The sequence below is a fragment of the Phialemonium atrogriseum genome (assembly GCF_030411735.1).
Source record: "Phialemonium atrogriseum strain 8032-3 unplaced genomic scaffold QBC33scaffold_41, whole genome shotgun sequence".
In the NCBI taxonomy this organism is placed as follows: domain Eukaryota; kingdom Fungi; phylum Ascomycota; class Sordariomycetes; order Cephalothecales; family Cephalothecaceae; genus Phialemonium; species Phialemonium atrogriseum.
The window spans coordinates 22,650-42,784 of NW_026848178.1; the positions used below are offsets into that span (position 1 = coordinate 22,650).

At 55.6% G+C, this 20,135-nt stretch overlaps 9 protein-coding genes across 9 annotated transcripts; 5 read left to right on the plus strand and 4 right to left on the minus strand.

The window, feature by feature from the left end:
- The first annotated feature begins 476 nt into the window (after positions 1-476).
- QBC33DRAFT_501075 (NAD(P)-binding protein) lies at positions 477-2,004 on the plus strand. Its single transcript, XM_060425697.1, has 2 exons — positions 477-1,102; positions 1,225-2,004. Exons 1-2 carry the CDS (start codon positions 776-778, stop codon positions 1,963-1,965), a joined length of 1,068 nt encoding a protein of 355 aa, XP_060278639.1. The 5' UTR covers positions 477-775; the 3' UTR covers positions 1,966-2,004.
- A 311-nt stretch (positions 2,005-2,315) lies between these two features.
- On the minus strand, positions 2,316-3,560 carry QBC33DRAFT_481406 (uncharacterized protein). Its single transcript, XM_060425352.1, has 2 exons — positions 2,563-3,560; positions 2,316-2,486 (listed from the first exon to the last, which is right to left on the minus strand). Exons 1-2 carry the CDS (start codon positions 3,466-3,468, stop codon positions 2,430-2,432), a joined length of 963 nt encoding a protein of 320 aa, XP_060278640.1. The 5' UTR covers positions 3,469-3,560; the 3' UTR covers positions 2,316-2,429.
- Positions 3,561-4,677: 1,117 nt separating this feature from the next.
- On the plus strand, positions 4,678-5,754 carry QBC33DRAFT_461352 (NAD(P)-binding protein; the record flags this gene model as incomplete). The annotated part of the gene is made up of 1 exon (XM_060425025.1): positions 4,678-5,754. The coding sequence occupies one exon, from the start codon at positions 4,678-4,680 to the stop codon at positions 5,752-5,754; it is 1,077 nt and encodes a 358-aa protein (XP_060278641.1).
- On the minus strand, positions 5,666-8,787 carry QBC33DRAFT_551880 (putative quinate pathway repressor protein QutR). The gene is made up of 2 exons (XM_060429240.1): positions 6,327-8,787; positions 5,666-6,260 (listed from the first exon to the last, which is right to left on the minus strand). Exons 1-2 carry the CDS (start codon positions 8,667-8,669, stop codon positions 5,979-5,981), a joined length of 2,625 nt encoding a protein of 874 aa, XP_060278642.1. The 5' UTR covers positions 8,670-8,787; the 3' UTR covers positions 5,666-5,978.
- A 185-nt stretch (positions 8,788-8,972) lies between these two features.
- On the plus strand, positions 8,973-11,384 carry QBC33DRAFT_623652 (uncharacterized protein; the record flags this gene model as incomplete). The annotated part of the gene is made up of 4 exons (XM_060432907.1): positions 8,973-9,648; positions 9,706-11,043; positions 11,096-11,276; positions 11,348-11,384. Coding segments are annotated over exons 1-4 (2,148 nt in total), but the record flags the coding sequence as incomplete, so codon positions are not given.
- A 319-nt stretch (positions 11,385-11,703) lies between these two features.
- On the minus strand, positions 11,704-12,696 carry QBC33DRAFT_623653 (NAD(P)-binding protein; the record flags this gene model as incomplete). The annotated part of the gene is made up of 1 exon (XM_060432908.1): positions 11,704-12,696. The coding sequence occupies exon 1, from the start codon at positions 12,634-12,636 to the stop codon at positions 11,704-11,706; it is 933 nt and encodes a 310-aa protein (XP_060278644.1). The 5' UTR covers positions 12,637-12,696.
- Positions 12,697-13,051: 355 nt separating this feature from the next.
- QBC33DRAFT_623654 (xylose isomerase-like protein) lies at positions 13,052-14,329 on the plus strand. The gene has a single exon (XM_060432909.1). The coding sequence runs from the start codon at positions 13,299-13,301 to the stop codon at positions 14,304-14,306; it is 1,008 nt and encodes a 335-aa protein (XP_060278645.1). The 5' UTR covers positions 13,052-13,298; the 3' UTR covers positions 14,307-14,329.
- Positions 14,330-14,880: 551 nt separating this feature from the next.
- On the plus strand, positions 14,881-17,439 carry QBC33DRAFT_601540 (general substrate transporter; the record flags this gene model as incomplete). The annotated part of the gene is made up of 3 exons (XM_060432112.1): positions 14,881-15,173; positions 15,258-16,674; positions 17,365-17,439. The coding sequence occupies exons 1-3, from the start codon at positions 15,070-15,072 to the stop codon at positions 17,437-17,439; spliced, it is 1,596 nt and encodes a 531-aa protein (XP_060278646.1). The 5' UTR covers positions 14,881-15,069.
- A 403-nt stretch (positions 17,440-17,842) lies between these two features.
- Positions 17,843-19,332, minus strand: QBC33DRAFT_623656 (uncharacterized protein; the record flags this gene model as incomplete). The annotated part of the gene is made up of 4 exons (XM_060432910.1): positions 18,899-19,332; positions 18,710-18,822; positions 18,268-18,451; positions 17,843-18,091 (listed from the first exon to the last, which is right to left on the minus strand). The coding sequence occupies exons 1-4, from the start codon at positions 18,968-18,970 to the stop codon at positions 17,843-17,845; spliced, it is 618 nt and encodes a 205-aa protein (XP_060278647.1). The 5' UTR covers positions 18,971-19,332.
- Positions 19,333-20,135: the final 803 nt, after the last annotated feature.

The following is a 20,135-nucleotide window of genomic DNA, read 5'->3' on the forward strand; positions in this document are numbered from 1 at the left end:
TGAGATGTTCACGCTACTAGCGCATGTACTGTAGTGTACATACATACATCCCCTGGTGGGGCGCGATGCAACGGCGCCCCTATCGACTTTACGTGCGGGCAACATATCCTCATTTGGGCTATGCGCGGGGAGGCATTGTACCCCCAGATTCGGTGCCCCTGCAGCTCTCCCTTACACAGTAGTTATGCGGGGAGAGCCCATTTTAGTGCCAAAAGTAGGCCTAACCTGGGTTAGCCAGATAACGGAAATCTCCGTCTACCTATATTATATAATTGGTCATAGCTCCACTCCCACCAGGCGAGACTTACCTCGTTGAGCCGCCAGACTTGCCTTTCTTAGCGATCTCCACTTCTTCCCCACCATGTCCCGCCACGCGAGTCACATGAAGCCTCTGCAGAGACCGCGCTTATCTCTCAGCAGTACCAATTCGATTGTCACTGGTTAATTCGGAAGGTTTTGCGGCGGGGCCTGGAGTTCTTTCTACGTGTCCGACTCCGCTGAACGTGGGACACCGCTTCTTGTGTGCAACTCCTATCTCGCAGCCGTCGACGCAATCCGCTGGCCCCAATATTATGTACAAGTATAAGACCTGGAAGTTTGGGGGCTCGGGACCTGGCCCCAGACCCAGTAAGGTCTCTCTCTCACTACGTCTCTTGGAGCTCTAATTACCAGACTATTGGCTCTTGTGTCCCACGCAGCGTCGTAACCGGTCTTTGCCACCCCCATCCCCCCTGCCAGTTTACGTCAGTCTCAAAGCTACCTACCCACTGTCACCATGGCTCCACAAAAACTCAAGATCGCCTGTGCCGGCCTCGGACGCATGGGCGCTCGCCATGCCTTGAATCTCCTCAGCCGAACTCCCCGTGCCGAGCTCGTGGCAACGTTCACGCCAGACGCAAAGGAGGTGGACTGGGCTCGTCGCGAGCTTGAGCCGTCGGGCGTCACCATCTACACCAACTATGACGAGATGCTCAAGCACCCAGGACTGCAGGCCGTCCTCATTGCCACCGTGACGACGGCACACGCCGAGGAGGCCATCAAGGCCATCAATGCCGACAAGCATGTGCTGTGCGAGAAGCCGCTGAGCACGAGTGTGGAAGTTGTATGTTCAGCTCCTATTTATGTCACCTCATCCCTCAAGTTTCCGTCCATCTCCACATCACCAACATGTAGTCATTCCGAAATATGTTATTATTCCGTTCCCAAGGCTGACCCGCCCAACAGTCCCAATCCGTCGTCGACGCCGCCAACAGGAAGCCCCACCTCAAAGTCATGTGCGGCTTCTCCCGGCGCTTCGACGCCTCATACAGGGACGCGCACGACCGCATGGAAGCCGGTTCCATCGGGCGCCCCTCGGTGTTCCGGTCGCAGACGTGCGACCGGCTGGACAAGACAGGATTCTTCGTGGCGTACGCCGAGTTCAGCGGCGGCATCTTCGTCGACTGCAACATCCACGACATCGACCTGGCGCTGTGGTTTCTGGGGCAGGACTCGGTGGTCAAAAGCGTCGCCGCCGCGGGGGTGTGCGCCGTGCAGCCCGAGCTGCGCCGGCACGCCGACGTGGACAACGGCGTGGGCGTCGTCGAGTTCTGGGGCGGCAAGCTTGCCTATTTCTACTCGTCGCGCATGATGGCTGCTGGGCAGCACGATATGACGGAGATCGTCGGCACCGAGGGGAAGTTGGTTGTCAATGGCAACCCGACTGGGTCGCTGGTGGAGATGCATGAGCCGACGGGTGTGCGTCGCGAGATCCCGCATGACTACTGGGGTCGCTTCCAGGACGCCTTTGTCACCGAGGCCAACGAGTTTACTGCCGCGTGCCTGGATGGAACTAAGCTGCCGCTCAAGTTGTCGGGCGCTGTGCAGGCCGTCCAGATCGGCCGTGCCTTGCAGGAGAGCTTGAACTCGGGTCAGAAGATCTACTTCGATGAGACTGGGCGCCGTATTGAGCAGGCCAGATTGTAGAGCTAACAAGGCTCCCATGGGTGGATTCAGGCATTTAGGGTTACTGTAATTAGTATCAAGTTGGTGGCCTAGAGGCTCAATAGTACTAGTACTAATGAAATATCAATACGTCCTGTCTGTCTCAATGCTGCTGCCTCTTACTATCTGCCTCTGTAGTGACACTCGGCGTCAAGGGAGCAAGACATCATAGGGGAATGACAGTCACTGATTCAGCCGCGCTGGGGCATGGAGGGTCGTCCCAAATTGGTGTATGCTGGTTTAAGAGTGAGGCCCAAGCTACTTACAGTGATATGGCAGGGGATATCGCTTGTGAGTCGGATGAGGTACTGCATTGATCTCGCAAGATAGAGGCTCCGAGGAAGAGGTGGATTGTATGTGTGTAAGGGCGGAAAGAACATATGCGACTATGTAGATTTGCCGAGGCATACAATCCCAATTCCCGTCATGGCATCTGCCCCAAACATCTACCACTTGATTCGCTTCTCCGGGAAGAACTCGTCAATCAGTTCCAGGTAGTATGGCTACGTCGGAGAGAATCAGGTCAGCTTGGTCCTCGACCGCGGTGCACGCCAGGGACAGGTGAGTTTCACGACGTACCTTCAATTCCTCGACAGACGGCGCATCGTCGCTCTTGCTGTACAAGTCATAGGGGTTGAATGACTTCACAGCCTTTAGCATGGCGTGGTCCCTCTCCGCCATCAACTCCCGATAAGCACCCTCTTTGTGCCATGGATAAAACGAATGATAGCGGATCATGGCCAGAGCCTCTGGCGGCAGAGTCGATTGATCCTTCACCACGTGGTACAGATATTCGTCGTGTCCCCAGCTAAGCATGACATTGTCCAGGCCGCAGCCAGGCGAGTAGATGCCAAACTTGGTGCTATACACAGGATCCTTGGAGTCGGGGTTGCCCTTAAACGTGTCGGGGTAGATGATGCGCTCATCAAACGCACACCCGACCGGAAACGTATCCCCAACCACGTCCCACTGGCCATGGGCGCCGTAGAAGTACATCAGCTTCCCCAGGTCGTGGATCAGCCCCGTGAGTTGCATCCACCTGGGCTGCCCGTCCCTCCTCATGGCCTCGGCCGTCTGCAGCAGGTGCTGGATCTGGCTGAGCTCCGTATCCGGGTCGCTCTCGTCGATGAGCGTGTTCAGCTTCTCAATGGCCTCCCAGATGGACATCTCCTCGCCCTCGCGCGACGCCGAGTGGAATCGCACCCGCGCGCCGAGGTTGAACGCCACCGTCTGCTTCTCGTGCTGCTCCTGGTAGAAGGCCTTGACCCGGTCGCATGCCTCTTCGTACTGCCGGAATGATGTCTTGTCCTTCTCCGAGTCGAACCTGGGTGGGTTTTCGGGAACCAAGCCGCCGGCTTCGAGGGACTGCTCGAGTGTTGCCGCCGCCTTGGCTTTGAGGATGTTGACGGCGTCGAGGGCGTCCGAGGTGGCCTCAAGGGCGGCGCCGTTCTTCTCGTCGTCGGCGTAGGTGGCAATGGGTGCCATTTTGGGCTTCTGGATATGGCGATGGTAGCCTCTGGGAACTCTAATCAAAACAATTGTCTACTGAGGGGATTCACAAGAGGATATCAGAAGGGTGGAAACGGTTAATTGAGCCTTGGTAACGCCTCGAATCTTTTTCTTCTTTAAATACAGACAGTAAATGACCTACATCGCGTCGCGTCAGGCGTCCATCTTGGAAGCTGTATTGTCTACGGGAATACTTACCGGATTGGGTCGCGGATCTGCCCGGGGGGTTTTGGACGGCGGTTGGTGCATTAGCTAGTCTTGGGATAAATGGGCGAATATTGCCTTGTCTAGCGACGGAGCTATCTATCCCATGACGCCATAGGGTTCAGAAACCCTCGGATTGCCGCTCTTGGAGTAGACTATTCTCCCAGAAGAGTAAATGTCGGCCTGTCTTTTCGTGGTGACGCATTACAAGGACTTTGCAAGCTTGGGCTGCGAGATCCGAGGAAATGGGTTATTCTACACCGCATGCGCCCTGGTACTTGGTGCTTGTTAAAATTACCTAGATGGGTGCTATGTTGGTGGCGTTAGGCGACAAGGCAAAACGATAGACACCTATCGGCTTTACGTGGGCAACGTATCCTCATTTGGGTTACATATTGAGGCGTTCTAAACGGGAAAGAAAGTATGGAATCCCCGCCGGGGAATTGTCAAGTACCCCAGATTCCGTTCCTCGGTTATGCAGGAGAAGCCCATTTTACTAGGCTTAACTACATTGGTCTTGGGCCAGATGATCACGTGAGTACCCACTGATACTTCATCGCACTGTTCATTTGTCTGTACCTAGATCCACCCATAATTGATAACCCCCCACCTTTATGTACTGTACTGTGTAGAAGCAGATAAGGACATGTTCCGACATAGGGGCGGGGGAAAAGCGAAATCCCGGTTGTGGCGGGCGAAGTCGCCACGGCGGCTAGTCCTTAGCCGATCCTGGGAAAGAACTATCCCGCAACCTTCAACATCGCGACGATGCTAGATTACGGCAATTATGGGTATTGCGGGGAATTTTAAAGCCTGTGACATTTAATACATGATTTATTATTGCACCGATAGATCTTAGTTGCTCTGATGGGCGCTGTGCTGCTCTTTGAAGTGATCATCTTGGCAACACAGGAACCCAGTATCCACACCAAACAACTAGTAACAGTTAATTGTGCTCAAGCCGTGGTACCAAAAGCCAGGATGGGTTCTTTAACCGACAGCAAAATCACCATAGCCGTCATCGGGTTCGGCATCATCGGCCCACGGCACGCCGACGCGATCCTGCAGAACGACAACCTCGCCCTCGTCGCCATCGTCGACCCCATCCCCCAGCCAGCAGCCTCGAAATACAGCGCAGCCTTCTACCAGTCCATAGACGACCTCCTCGCGTCCCCGCACAAGCCCGACGCAGCCATCGTGTGCACCCCGAACCACACGCATGCCGCAGCCGCCAAGGAGCTCGCAGACGCGGGCGTCCACATGATCATCGAGAAGCCCTTCTCCACCTCCGCGCAGAGCGGCAGGGAGTTAGCAGCGCATTTGGAAGGGGCGCGCGTGAGGGCGGGTGTAAGGACACTGGTGGGCCACCATCGCCGGTTCAACCCGTATGCCGTGGCGACGGCCGAGGCGATAGGATCGGGGTCGCTGGGGAGGATCGTCGGCGTGAACGGGCTGTGGGGTGTTCTCAAACCGATGTCGTATTATGACGCCGAGTGGCGGAGGACGAAGGCCGGCGGGCCTGTCCTGATCAACCTCGTCCACGACGTGGACCTGCTGCATTCCTTCCTCGGCCCCATTGTCCGGGTCCATGCTGAGAAGACGCCTTCGCGGCGGGGTTTTGAGTCCGAGGAGGGCGCGGCCATCATATTCAGGTTCAAGACTGGCGCCGTTGGCACGTTCTTCCTCTGCGATAACGTCGCGACGCCGTTCGGCTGGGAGTTTGGCACTGGGGAAGATCCGCGGTTCCCACTTAGTAGGCAGGACTGCTATCGCATATTCGGGACGGATGCTACGCTGAGTGTTCCGGATATGACGAGGTGGTCGTACGATGGCTGTGCGGTCAAGAGCTGGGAAGGGGAGATGACGTCGCAACGGCTGGAGGTGGACGCTGGGGTGGCGTTTGAGCGGCAGCTGGCGCACTTTGTGGGAGTCATCCGAGACCGGGAGGAGCCAAGGTGCACGCCGGAGGCGGGGTTGGCGGCCCTGATTGTTTGTGAGGCCGTAAAGAAGTCGCTAGAGACAGAAGCGCCTGTAGATATTGAACCATATAGTTTGTAAGCAGGTAATCTCAATCACAGAGTCACTCAACTATTTACAAACAAGTATCGCTAAACAGAACTCCACGATGAATGCTGCTTCCTGGTATGCATAAATGTACAACTTTCCGTTGTGCCGACCTCTTGATCCCCCATTAAGTCTTTTCTGTCCTATCTTTAGTTAGGCATGTCGTTGAGCCGAAGAGATCCGTCGAAAAGGTGTATGGGAACCGCGGTCAGCGGTCATCATGACACACCGGAACGCGGAGGGTCAAGACCAAGCTTGCCATACAGCTCCTTCATTCTAAGCTGTATCAAGTCGGCTGTCTCTGGATCGAGTTCCGACTGGTAGTGCTGCAACACGGCGATGCACATCCGGATATACGGGCTCTCCCGACCGGTGAAGAGCTTGAACTGCGCGGCGGCCTGCTCGGGCAGCAGCAGCAGTCCGTCGACCGTTACCCAGCCCCTGTGGGCTTCGCGGCGCATTTGGCGGATCAGCGGGCTTAGCAGGGGTTCATAACAGGTCTGTGTGAACGCGTGTATGTATTAGCGCACAATATTCAGAAGTGCTGGTTGGGACTCGAGACTTGCATCAATCACAACTCCGCCATTGGGGCTCTTGATCCACTGCGGCGGTATAGTGATACCGGGCTGCGTGCCGTGGATCTCGACGGGGGCGCGAATGCAGCAGACGACCATAGTCGGCTGGGCGTAGCCCTGAGGCCACGGGTGGTCCAGCGACTCAATGACGTGCACCCGTGCTGATCCTACCGACGCCCTCTTGGAGAGGTTCAGCGTGTCGGCGCCGGACTCGTCTGGCACGCCGTTCTGGCCGACAGTCTGGCTGTTGTAATGGTCGGCTAGGGTGTATGCGTTGACGGTTGTGCGGTTGGTCAGGAAAATATGGCGCACTCCGAGTTGCATCATGGCGTATACCGCCGCCCTGGCCATGCCGCCGGCTCCCATGACGAGACCGGTTGTCCTAGAGCTGATAGCGTTGACCGGCGAGAGCCTCTTGGCTATGCATCTGTATATGCCGATCCAATCCGTGTTCTCTCCGTAGAGACCCTTGACGGGACCAGATCTGTTTCTCTGCCGCCAGAACCCGAGCGGGGGAGTGCTGCGCCCTTCCCACTTGCATCTGATGGGGATGAGCGTGTTGACTGCGCCGATCATCCTAGCGTGGTGGGATATGTATCGCGTGTAGGGGAGTACCGACACCTTGTGTCCCTGCGCGATACTGGCGCCGCCGAAGCTATCGTCCGCAATTAAGTCCTCTACTTCTCGAATGGACGCCATGCTCCTGGGCACGAATGTGTGTGGTAGGCCTAGATGTCTAAAGGCCGTCTCGTACATCGGCGGGGATAGACTGGAGGATACGTCGGTCCCGATGATGTATAGATGCATCTTGTTCAGGACAAATGAAGCATAGAGCGCTGTCTGTATATCTTTGAGTGTTAAGAATGAAGCTTGGTTCGACGGGACCGGTCTGCCTCCTGACATGAGGGGCAAAGAGGGAGAGACAGGAGTGAATATCGGATTGAAGCAGCAGGACGTTCGACCCTGAAGCCCAGTATTGTAGGCGATTAGCTCAGGGTGGAGGTACCCAGAAGTTCGGACGTTGTGGGCAAATTGCCGGGCGCCGAGATTGTCCGCCTCTGACTCGGCAACTTGAGTAAGGCGAACAATCCGGCAGCCGAGCGACCTTGCCCGAATATACTTGACCATACGGTCCGCACGGGACCATCCGTCGGGACGAAGAGAAGGGTCGTGATAATGTCCCATGATCTGCGTTGGCCCCCGGGACGCCACGATTTTCCTGATGAAGCTATCATCGCAGGACAGGTCGACCGTGAGGTAGTCCGAGCAGAGACGCAGGCCGTGGCAGAGGAGATCCAGATATATGGCTTCCTGGGTTCCATCGTGCACCGATTCCGGTTCCGGCGAGTGTCTCAGAGGCTCCGGTTTCACAACGTGGTACAGGATCGGCCCCGTAAAGATGCGGCGGACGGCGGTAAAGCCACGGCTGACAATCTCAAAGATGTCAGAAGTGGGGGAAGATCTAGCCCAGTTGTCATCGGCCAGGCTGATTCTGATTTCCACAGCATCAGCCCCATCACACAGCATACCCTCCAGATTTTTAGCATTTTGCAGCTCGGAGGGCGTCAGTGAGAGAGCGCAGGTGAACGGCGTTTGCACTGGGAGGGGATAGTCCTGTTCCATCCCACTGAGAAAACCACGGCGTGGAGTCATCAAAGCGGACCCGAGAAAGCGCAGGAAATCTTGTTCGACACGCTTCAATCTGAGGAAAGAGGATCCAAAGCTGTATGCCGCCGTGGAATCGCTGACGCCGTGGCTGGGAGACTTGCGAGTTATATCGGCTGAGTCCTCGAAGAGATTATAGTACTCGTAGTTGGAGCACGACTGGCTGATCCGATAGCTGGTGTTCCTGGAGCCCTGGAATGCGTCAGCCTCCGGCGGTGGGCTAGTGCCGTTCTCGAGGTTGCCGGCGATGTGGATGACCGGGTGAGATTGCGCAAATTTCCTAATCAGGCGCTGAGAACCCGGGTACGCCACGCAGGTCGTCGGGACGATGATGATATGACCCTTGTCGCTCACCAGCAGCAGCTCTTGGAGGAGCGCCAACTCGCGAGACCTGCACTCGACGGTTCCGTGATCCGCCTCAAAGTCCCGTCTTCGGAGGCCGGTGCGCTGTTGGAAAAAGGCACAAAAGTCGATAAGGCGTCGGCCGAGCGCAGCACAGGCGATCACGGCCAAGGTCGACTTGCCTGTCCTTGCTTCCCCGACAATGACAATCGAGGCCCTGGGATCGAATCTCTCCAGAGTTGGGACGGGGAGATCGAAGTTGGGCGGGCTCCCCATCCCGGTGGTGCTGCCCAGACTCGAGACAGATTCGCACAATATTTCAACCATGGTGTCTCCAAACACGACATCGAGGATTGGCTGGCGTATAGAGCGTCAGTGGCCTAGCTGGCTATAGAACGGGGACAGCAAGAAAAGAGTTCAGATGGTGGTCATGCGATTTCCTTGGAACCAACCGTGGGTCAGACAGCCTAGCCTAGCGCTAAAAAGTATTAAAAAGACGGCGGGAAAAGTCAGAACCCACAATATTTCCGGTTACAAGCACTGGGGGGTGAGAAACCAAAACCTCGCTAAATGAGCACATTTCTGTGCTAGTGTCAAATCTCCCCCGCACGAGGTCCCCAGGCCAGGAACCAGTGGGGGTGACATCACAGCTGGGCCAGCCCAATTTTCCAGCGCTGAGAAACTCTCCCTGCGTCGACAGCCTCACCAGCAGCCATGAGTGACGATGTCGATGCGTCAAGAACCGGCGACGAGTCCCCGCCCCAACTCGGCTCGTCGGCCAAGCGAAAGCGCACTAGCCGAGCCTGCGATCAATGCCGCGGCCGAAAGCACAAATGTGACGGACGGCAACCGACTTGTACACCGTGCTCCATGTCGGACTCGCCATGCAACTACGGTTTAGGCATTAAGAAGCGTGGTCTTCCGACGGGATACGTGCGGTCTCTAGAGCTGTTGTGGGCACTCGTGTTCGCCGTCGTCCCGAACGGAGAAAAGATTGTGTCCGACCTCCTGGCCGACCTTGAGTTCGCTCTCGATTCCGGGGGAAAATTGACATTGGTCAGCAAGTTGGTTGGCGACCCAGAAACTCTGAGGCAGACGTGGGTGAAGAGCCGCATGCAAATAGAGCTGGAACGCCGTTTATCGAGACTGGAGGCGAGTGTCGATGCCAACCCGAATGTCGTGAACAGCTCTGGGGTGGAGAATTCTGCCCTCGATCTGTCTCGGTTTGGTGTCGCCCGGTTCGATCCCATTCGGCGGAGCTCGCCAGACCAAAGTATTCAAGACCCCGAGTCTTCCATGTTGCCTGGTAGGTACCGTCATCCAATATAAGGAACGTAATTTTAACTTTCTCACCACTAAATAGAAATAGCCCCTCGTAATACAACGTCGAATAAGGGGCAACCATTGTCAGAGAACATACAACCACTCGCATTTCCGCCGTATGCTCAGCGCCTCCTCGAAATATATTTTTCCTACACCAACTGCTGGCTGCCCATTGTTGAAAAGCACAAAATGTTCGAGGTTCTTTACTCCTCTCCGAGATCCCTTGCCACCAGCAAGGGGGATGAATGCACACTTTGGGCCATTCTTGCATACTCATCTCTTCAAGAAGCACGAGGACACGTCGATGCCGCACCGATAGACGGGCGGGATGGCGAAGGCACTCACCTGACGCCTCGTCGGATGTACGACCAGGCCAAGAGGTCAATGCCGGACGAGGAGGAGAGTCCAGAACTTGGCCATGGGAAGGCGTTTCTCATACTTGGCCTATATCAGATGTATCGAGGGGCCTTGTCCGCTGCCTGGCGGCTCGTCGGCCGCTCGGTTAGGGCCTCCCTTGAGTTACAAAGGCGACCGCCTATTCCGACAAGCGACACAGACGAAAACCAAACCCGCACTCTCCTTGGCTGCTTCGTGCTTGATACAATCGTGTCAAGCCATCTGGACAAGCCACCCCACCTGAGAAGCACAGATATCCGGCATTTGCCAACACTCGCAGAGACCGGCCCAAACGAGTGGGAGCCCTGGGCTCCGCCGCACAGTCAATGGCTGAACCCCGTGCCCGGTCCACCGGAGCCCATGCGAGGAGTCAGCACATTCAACCTCTTCGTCGACATAATTCGCATTCTAAACGACGTCATGTGGGAGCCAGTGGTGGGATCACCAGACCAGGCTGCCGCAAAACATCTGGCGTCTCTGAGTCATTGGTCCGATCACCTCCCGCACCACTGTGCTCTCCCATGGCTTTTGGATCCGGGTCATTCAGCCGTTCCGACCAGGCTTTCCCCTCAGCTTGTGAACCTTCATCTTGCTTTCAAGACCACATTAGTTCTATTGAGGAAACAACACACCTCACCGACAACACACTGGATGCCCTTCGATCAACGCTTCCCTGGACCTAAGCGTCATTTGATTCTCCGCCTTCTCTCAATCTACGACGAGAAATTTGGCAATCCCGTCACTCCCCCCATCTTCGCCAGCTACAAATCTTTAAGCGACAAGGAAAATGGTTACATACCGTCGGGCTTGAACGCCGAACTCGAAACCCCGGATTCGCACCGAGTAGCACGCCTCCGATTCGGGAGACCTACGCTGGACCCTGCTGTCGACAGCTCGACGGAAGACGCCATGTCAGCAACCCCGGGCGACAGTATTGCAGCTTCACATTCCGAACAGACGTTTCCATTCGGTCTCTCAGAGGGTGTGTCAAGTCTTCTTCTACAGCTTGTCGCAAAAATGCTAAAAGGTTTCAGGCTCTTACGCGGTACCAACAGACATGAGCAGGAGTCAGCATCAACTCTCACTAGAACATGTAGATTTCGGACATGCCGGGGAAGCCTCACACGAGCACCCCGGTGTCATTACGATGGGTGGATTTCCTCTGCCTGATAATAACTTTATTGGGGAGCTGGGCTCCCTGGACGGCATAGAATGGTGAGTCCTAGTTCCAGCGGTTGTTTTATTCGTGAACGTACGGAATTACATAGCACTAACGGTTGGTATAGGGATGCCCAATCATCCGAGTTCATGCAGAATCTGGGCTTCACCGGCTTGATCCCGGACCTTTCTCGTCCCATGGACGCTCCATGAATTATCGCCACGGCGATGAACTCACGGTTTCGCGTAAGAGACGTTACTAAAGAGAGTAAACGCTTCGTACATACCTAGACTTGGTGCCGTAGACTTTGAAGTTTGTACATAATAGTATTGTATCCGGGTTCGGACAAGGTCTGTAAGAGATAGATTACCCCTTCACCGGGACAAGAGCAGAGTTTCCGGGGATTCCTTTTAGACACACCAGAGACAAGATATCATGATCTCAGTACTCAATGGGCCGTGTAGCGATAATCATCTCCATTACCTACCTAGCGCCTGTCTCACGGGTATTAGGACATATGAGCTCCCTAACCGTCTCGATCGGCAGCTCGTCCAATGTCCTCCCCGTCAAGAGGACAACCTGGGCCAGAGCCTGATAGAAGAAGGCCTCATTTCCATACACCACCCCCCACCCTTCCTTGCGCGCCGACACAATCAATGCCGTCTCCAGTCTCGGATGATAACACATGTCGAGCAACACACCCTTAGTCGTCGACCTCCGCAAGAAACACGCGACAATATCCCTAGCCCTGATCTCGTCCTCCGACAGAGGTGCCACATCAGGCACCGTGCCAACAATAACCGTCGCCGGCGGAAGACCTTGCGCCTGCTCGACGGTCCTCACATGCACGCACCGGTCCGCCAGACCCGCCAGTCTGAAATCCCCAATCACGTCCTCGACCTCGCCCGCATCGCGATTCACCAAATACACCTCGCTCGCACCCATCAAGCTGAGCATGGCATACACGGCAGCCCTGCACGCGCCACCGCCTCCTAGCACAACGGCAGGTTTTCCCCTGACTGTGTCCGGGTAGTTATTCAGGATGGCGTCTCGGACACCGATACAGTCCGTGTTGGTGCCTACGTATGTCCTCTTCCCCGTGGTCGGGTCGTCGCGGATGAAGACGGTGTTGATGGCGCGGATGGTTTTGCCGGCGTCGGTGAGCTCGTCGACGTGGTCTATGAAGGTCACCTTGTGGGGCATGGTGATGGATGCGCCGGCGAAGGAGGGGTCGTGCATCCGTGGGAGGAGGTCCCTTGGGTTGGGAGTGTCGAGGAGATGGAATTTCCAGGGGAGGTTGAGGGAGGTGTAGATGGTGTTGTGGAAGCGTGGAGAGAGGGAGTGGGAGATGTGGTGGCCGAGTAAATAGAGGTGGCGGGTGTCGCCGTGGACATCTGTTGTTTCAGCACTGGCCATATCGTCGACGAGATGATGTGCGCTGAGAACCAAGGTCGGTGTCACGAAAGATGCTGGTCGTGTCGTTTCATGAAATGGCATGGGAAATGGCATGGGATCCACGTGACTGCTGAAGAGCATGCCAGATATAATCTAGGTGGATGGGACGTTCGGGATTAATGGGGGGGCCAGCTACAATTCCCATATGCATATTACGTACAAGTCTTGCGTTGAACACCCCACGGCGTGCGTGAAAGCGCCGCTAATATTAAAAGGAATGGAGGGAATGGCGCTAGAGCGCTAAAACACAAAGCCGCGGGATTGAGCTTAGCCGTGGAATTGAGCTTCGCCGCTAGGTGGGGCTGTGGACATACGCTAGGTAGACTATCTTCGTTAGCTTGAGCGATCGAATCTTGGAAGCGTGAGAGGTTATCCATTCCTATTTCGCAGTGTCGAATAACACAGTCGCTAATTACGAAGTCGCCAAATCTCCGGTATCGTTCCGCCCGGTTGTCATTGCCCAGCCCGTTTGACCCCGATATCTACGCATGGCTCCTCCGAGATTCGAGAGAACTAAACCTGTCCTTACTGCACGAAGCCGAAAGACTGGCGCCATCCTTCTTTGTTTACACGGCATCTCGTCTCGATATTAGCATCTCCATCGCAATTCTACAGTCCCAGATATGAGACTTCGTTCGTCCGTTGCCACCGTGTCTCTGGGACGTTCATCCGCCGGGCACACACTCTTCCAGAAGCTCCAACAAGCCGCGAGGTACTCGTTCGAAGGCATCGAGATCTTTGACGAATGCCTCGAATATCATGCCCGGGCTCTTCCCGGAGGTCTGACCGAGGCCAATCTTCTCACGGCCGCAAAACAAACCAGGGCAGAATGCGACAGACTCGGTCTGGACATAGTCTGTCTCCAGCCTTTCAAGCACGCTGATGGTCTCACCTCCGCCGACGAGCGCAAAAAGGTCGTTCAGAAACTTCGATTCTGGTTCAGGATCGCCAAGATACTGGGGACCGACATCATCCAAATACCGACGAACTTCCAAGAACATGGAACGACAGGCGACTTGGACAGAATCACGGCTGACCTAGTCGAGTTTGCTAGGCTCGCAGCCAAGGAAACCCCCGTCATAAGAATTGCCTACGAAGGCGTCTCCTGGGGCAAGCACATCGACACATGGGAGGGCACATGGGAGATCGTGAAGAGGGTCAACATGCCCAATTTAGGGCTCTGCCTGGACACGTTCCACATCGCCAGCAGAGTCTGGGCAGACCCGACTTCCCCAACCGGGAGAAACCCCAGGGGTGACCAAGCCTTGGCGGCTACGTTGGCGAAGATGGCGAGGGAACTAGACGTCGACAAGATATTTTACATCCAAGTCGGCGATGCCGAGATGCTCGATTCTCCGCTAATACCGGGGAATCCGCTCTATATCCCCGGCCAGCCCGAGAGGATGACCTGGTCGCGGAACGCTCGGCTTTTCCCCTTTGAGACCGACAAAGGTGCTTACCTGCCCATACCGATCATTCTCGACGTCATCATCAACGTCCTTGGTTATCGGGGGTGGGCTAGCCTCGAATCTTTCAGTGCGGAGCTGTTTGTGGAAGATGAGTCGTTGCCAGAACGGTACGCCGAGCGGGGCCAGCGAGCGTGGGATATTTTGCAGCAGCTGTATAATTAGATGAGAGAATACGCACGGTCTGGATAGATCTTTTTACGCCATAGAGCAACGTTAGACTAATCTACACATGTTGTTGACAAAACCGGTTTGATGCGAGAGGTTCTATCTAATAATCCCCACTAAAGTAAAAGAAAAAAAAAACAGGGCCAATACCCTGGCTACTAACGCGGTAAAAGTATCTACTAATAATTTACCTAGTAATTTGGCGCATATGGTGTTAAAGAGTGACGTATGCTAGTTGGTGGACGGGGTAACCCTTGCACCTTTCTTTCTATTACCAAACCACTTGGCAGGTAATTAGTAGCCAGTCTAGCTCAAGTTTGGCTCGCCGAAAAGATGTGTCTCGAGGACCCACCTAGCAGGGACACCGTCGTGAAATTTCACACCCGCGGAATTTGATATTACCGCGGCGTGCCTTGTCGGCAGACGTCTGAGCCGACCAGAAGTCACTAACCTTCTGGTGGCAAGGTTTCCATGTTTCCACAGTGGAGAATCCATTCCCCATGGGCTAGCGCACTTAGTCAATGGCGTTTGTCTTCAGGATGTGGACCCGCGGCTTTTTCCAACACCAGCACCCTCTCCTCCAACATGGAGGACATGGCTAGTCTCCAAGCAGAAAACCTCTCCAGGGCCGTCTGCATATGAAGAGGATGATCGCCTTCAGGCCGAGACACTTGAAAGGCTGGCTAGGCGAACCTCAAAACAAACAAGGAAATCCTTTGTTGTTTCCACGTCCGCGAGTGAACTTTAGCAGTCGAGCATAATGGGTTGGAAACTCAAAGACGACGGGGATACACCGCGCGAGGTTTACAACTGGAAGTTATACGCCGCATCCATCTGCGCAGGCTTCGGCGGATCTCTCTTCGGGTAATTGCCCCAAATCTTTCCTTCTTCCCAATACTCAGACCAGGAACAAAGATGCACAAGCTGACTCGAACCACCACCGTAAAGTTACGACAATGCCTTCCTCGGCGGCACACTCGCCCTGCCCGCGTTCCGGGACCAATTCGGCCTGACCAACCTACCGACCAAGGACCTCGACGCCCTCTCCAGCAATATTGTCATCACCTTCCAGGCCGGCTGCTTCATCGCCTGCTTCTTTGCCCTCCCCTGCGCCGAGATCTGGGGGCGGCGCCTCACGCTCGTAGCCGCCTCGCTAATCTTCATCATTGGCGCCGCCATCCAGCTAGTCGGCTCCATCGACACCATGTACGCAGGCCGCTTCCTGACAGGCCTTGGCGTCGGGCCCCTGACCTCCGTGGTACCCCTGTACGTCTCCGAGATCGCCCCGCCCATGCTCCGCGGCCGGTGCATCGGCCTCTTCGAGATCGCCTACCAGCTCGGCGGCCTGCTAGGCTTCTGGATAAGCTACGGCGTCAACCTACACGTCCCGGCCTCCAACCCCATGCAGTGGCGCGTCCCCGTGGCCATCCAGCTACCCCTGATCGGCGTATTCCTTCTGGGCTGCGTCTTCCTGCCCGAGTCGCCCCGCCTTCTCGTCAAGAAGGGCCGCCTCGACAGCGCCCTGGCCATCCTGGCTCGCCTCCGCGGCCTCGACCCTGCGCACGGGTACGTGCAGCGCGAGTTCGCCAACATCCAGGCCGAGGTGCAGCTGGAGCGGTCGGCGATGGGGGTCAGTTCCGACGACTCGCGGTGGACGGTGGTGCGGAAGCTGGCGCGGGACTGCGTCCAGCGGGACATCCTGTACCGCATCTCCATTGGCTGCGTGACGCAGTTCATCGCGCAGATGTCGGGCATCAACGGCATCAACTACTACTCGCCCACCATCTTCAAGTCGCTGGGCATCGTCGGCACCAGCACGGGCCTCTTCGCCACGGGCATCTACGGCGTCGTCAAATCCGTCACCGCCGTGGTGGCCCTGTTCTTCCTGGTCGACCGCCTGGGCCGCAAGACGCTGCTGCTAATCGGCTGCGGCATCATGACTTTCTCGCTGCTGTTCGTCGGCGTGTACATCAAGGTCGCTGGGCCCACAGCCGACGGGAGTGCCGACCGGCAAATCAGTGGTGGCGGCATCGCGGCCTGCGCCTTCATCTACCTATACGTGGTGGGGTACGTGTCCTCCTTCGCCGGCATCCCCTGGATTCTGTCCAGCGAGGCCGTGCCGCTCAACGTGCGCGCCACCAGCGCCACCCTCGGCGCCTCGGTGCAGTGGTTGATGAACTTGGTCATCACCAAGGCGACGCCATTCATGATCTCGAGCATTGGCTGGGGCACTTTCGTCTTCTTCGCCGCCTGGGTCGTCGTTGGAGCTGCGTATGTCTGGTTCTTCGTCCCGGAGACGAAGGGCGTGCCTCTCGAGCACATGGCGGCGGCGTTTGGTCACGAGGACCGCGTCGAGGACCTTATGGTAAGCGACGAGAAGAGGGCACGGGATAGTCTCGCCGTCGAGGAGGTGGATAAGGTGTGAGCGACTTTGGAGTCATCCTGTACTTTATTGAACTGGCAGACGGATGCGTCTGCCAAGCGGCATATCGACTTTCAAGAAGCTCCCCCTACCCTACATCTATTAGCTTTTAGCCCGGAGCTCCATGTAATTACTAAGGTGCTAGAGGTCGTCCTTGTATTCGATACTGTGGTAAGCCTCTGAGAAGTTGCGTTGTGTTCTTGGATCCATGTATAGACGTCACTTGTTAGCTAAGCCACATGATTCGATTACGCGAATATTTGCTTCTTAAATTTCCGTTTAAGCATTTCTTCGCCTCTATCTTTGGCAGCGACAGTACCCGTTGCCGCCACAAATAGGCACCCAGTTTAAACAGCGTGGCAGGTTTGCTCCCTCACAGGAATGCAGTAAGCTGCGCTGTATCATGCCACTAGCGTCGGTAAGAGGAAAGGAGTACTAGCTTTAAATCCCATCACACACAGAACCTCATTTTTCTCTCGCTAAAAACAAAATCAAATATGGCGCAATTCACTTTAGTACTCTGTAACTTGTTCTAACTCCCTGATCTGCGGCCTACCTCTAGGGTCGCTCGCTGCTTGTACCAAATTCTTTCTCAACCAGTGAGCCTGCGCGCGGCTGTGATCAACGGCGAAGGCTGAAGACACGGCAAAGACTCCTGTGAATGGCCATAGGTCCACCTTAGGACGACGTTCCGACTTCCCCGTTTAGCCTCCATTATCCCTACCAGCCGTGTCTCCTTCGCAGATGGTGATTTAATGCTGGACCGTGGGGATCAAAGTCCCCTAGGCGATGATCAACTTCACGTTCGCATCACGTTGTAGCACGACACTCTCCGTCTCTTGCCGAAGCATCGGGGTATTTAACTCGCCGCACTCGCCCAAAACACTCGCCCAAAGGTTGTCGAACGAATCTGCAACTCTACTCGCACCCCCGTCTGACCATATAGTGCAGTCACGATTACTCGTAGACCATCCTTCGCCGTCGACAGGAGGTTGTCTAGAGGTGATCTCTCATGGGACTTTTCAGAGAATAACTCCGTTGCGAGTCTAGGCAGACACAGCGAACCCTCCCTCGACTAATCGGATCGTGTCTTGGTTGAGGTGGATGGCCTTTATATTACCCTGTATACGCGGAAGTGCCATGCTGGCCAATGTTTCATCGCAGAGATCAATGTTGCCTCCACCCGGAGGTCCATCGCCTTTCGTGTCTTCCAGGTACTGACAAGCGCGGGCACATTCTCTGCCCGACAGTCAGGGAGGATGATCTCCACGAAATCGAGGTGGACACCAAAGGGCTCCCACTGTACGCTCCCAGTATTACCATCGTCGGTGCTTATGCTAAGCGTGCTGTTAGGCGCTAGCTGTTTGAGGAGAGAGTTAGTGGGGACGCTGAAGTTAAAAGTAGACGAGTATGCCAGCTTCTTGTACTTGGCTTCTCGTGCCTTGTGGGATCTTCTCGTCCAATAGCGCCCGATGAGAGGGGAAGATGGCACTTGGGGATGCTGCAGAGGTTGTGCCTTGGAGGCCAGACAACCACCACTTCGTCTAGGTGCTGTTGGGCATTATCTCCGGTGCCCAGTGTTTTGAGGGTAGACGAGTCGAGCGGGTGGGGCAGCTTATTGCACATCCAGAACGGGTGAGTCTCTGGTAATCTGTCCACGACGAAGCTCTTGAGACACCAGTATGCGAACTGGGACGAGTTGCGGCCCCTGCCTATATACCTATGTAAGCAGGCGTAGCCGATATTCAACATCCCATCTGTGTTGGAAATGCCAGTATGTCAAGACTACCGCTGCAAAGGACGCAACAGGAGACCCTTAACAGCATCAAGGCGGTCAAGCGGCGGCGGTAAATTGATACCCGCCACTACAACAGCTGTCTAGAAAGTCGCAAAAGCGGACCTACACGTTATCTTTTGACTAAATGGTATGGCCACCCCTATGCGTCCAGGCTAATCTCCATTTTCTAGCCTCGCTAACTGTATCGCAAAGTTCTCCCAGTAAAAGTCCTCCTGCTTCCTTTCGTCGCCCCAAAGGCCGTCACTGCTCCACCCATCCCAGAGGTAGAACGAGTTTGAGCTGTCTAAATGTGTCTCCGATTGATTTGTCCGAACCACCCAGCCAGGCAACCCCCCCCCCCCCCCCCCCCCCCCCCCCCGGGGGGCCCACCTCCTCCTCGCGCAACCTCGCCGCATCGAAGTAATTTGGCGCGGTGAGTAGCGCATAGGCTATCAACCCCATGTCCCCTTGCGCTGGTCAAAACTATCCACATCGCCCCAGTACTCGGCCGAGTTCCGATTGGCACCGCTGACCATCCCGCAGGCCTATGGATCTAAATCCAACTCCCACCGGGACTAGATCAGCATTTGACTCGGGCATGTGTTGCGGAAACGCTCGCGCGCAGGCTGCTAAAGACTCATCTAAGACTCATCAAGCAGGAAAAAGATAGAAGAAGATTATAATCGCGGCCTGGAAGAAGGCCTGCGCTGGGACCGGAAGGTATACTCGACCTGTCATGTAACCAATCTTGATCCCCCGACCAGAGTGGTCAAGAGCCAACTTACGGCGCAAAGGTACTATAACGATTCGACGTAGACCTGCAGGTAGGCCTGGAGAATTCTGGGATACATGTAGACGTAAATTTAGACAAGAGACCGCATATTCCTCAAAGCAGCGTGCAGTGTGGTTGAGTATTTCCTGTAAAGGATAGAAACCTACCTACTTGCTGCCGGATCGTCGGCTGCACGACTGGAATTCGACGTGCCCAGGGTTAATGAAATCGGGTGAGTTTGCTAGGGACTCCAGCGTGGGAGTCATTGATGCAAACGGTATGCTGGTCTTGTTGCAGGATTTGAGCGGGGAGCGGCAACATCGCCTGGAGGCGCGGTTTCTGGACGCGGCTGTCATCCTGGTCAGGGGTACGCTTGAGTTCTCCTTGGTGCCGCGCCGGAGATGGCCCGGTTTGAGCTGAATAATGGCACGGAAGACCGTATCCGAGTTTGTGACGTGGTATAGGGACGCCGGTCCGATGGGATCCTAAAACACTGCACGGCGAACGACAATGTCAACGCGAGGAAGCGGTATCGCAACCATGGCTTTGTGTACGGGGTTGCTGTCTGGCACCGGCACGTTTTTGCGCTGCAGCTGCCTAGTAGTCTGTTGCCTAGTAGTCTGTTCTTAAAGTCTCACTCCGCCGATGGCAAGGCGATAGTCTGGCGTAAGAGGACCTTGGACGCGATATGCGTGCCGTATGCAAGGGTCAGGTTCAGGTCCATCTTGCTCGTCATGGACAGTCTAAACTCCATGTCCGCTTTCCATTTCTTCAGCGGCAGCATTTTCCAGTGCATAATTAAGTCGGAGATCCAGCTCATTCAATCGTGTGGTGAGAATCCTTCCGGGGAGGCTG

What these genes read in the sequence shown, in the direction of transcription:
- QBC33DRAFT_501075 (XM_060425697.1), top strand. Translation starts at nt 776, where the DNA reads ATGGCTCCACAAAAACTCAAGATCGCCTGTGCCGGCCTCGGACGCATG. An exon ending in TGAGCACGAGTGTGGAAGTT is followed by an intron (nt 1,103 to 1,224) that starts GTATGTTCAGCT and finishes CCCGCCCAACAG; the next exon opens with TCCCAATCCGTCGTCGACGC.
- QBC33DRAFT_481406 (XM_060425352.1), bottom strand. Translation starts at nt 3,468, where the DNA reads ATGGCACCCATTGCCACCTACGCCGACGACGAGAAGAACGGCGCCGCC. An exon ending in CGTCTGTCGAGGAATTGAAG is followed by an intron (nt 2,487 to 2,562) that starts GTACGTCGTGAA and finishes TCTCCGACGTAG; the next exon opens with CCATACTACCTGGAACTGAT.
- QBC33DRAFT_551880 (XM_060429240.1), bottom strand. Translation starts at nt 8,669, where the DNA reads ATGGTTGAAATATTGTGCGAATCTGTCTCGAGTCTGGGCAGCACCACC. An exon ending in ATGGCGGAGTTGTGATTGAT is followed by an intron (nt 6,261 to 6,326) that starts GCAAGTCTCGAG and finishes GCGTTCACACAG; the next exon opens with ACCTGTTATGAACCCCTGCT.
- QBC33DRAFT_623654 (XM_060432909.1), top strand. Translation starts at nt 13,299, where the DNA reads ATGAGACTTCGTTCGTCCGTTGCCACCGTGTCTCTGGGACGTTCATCC.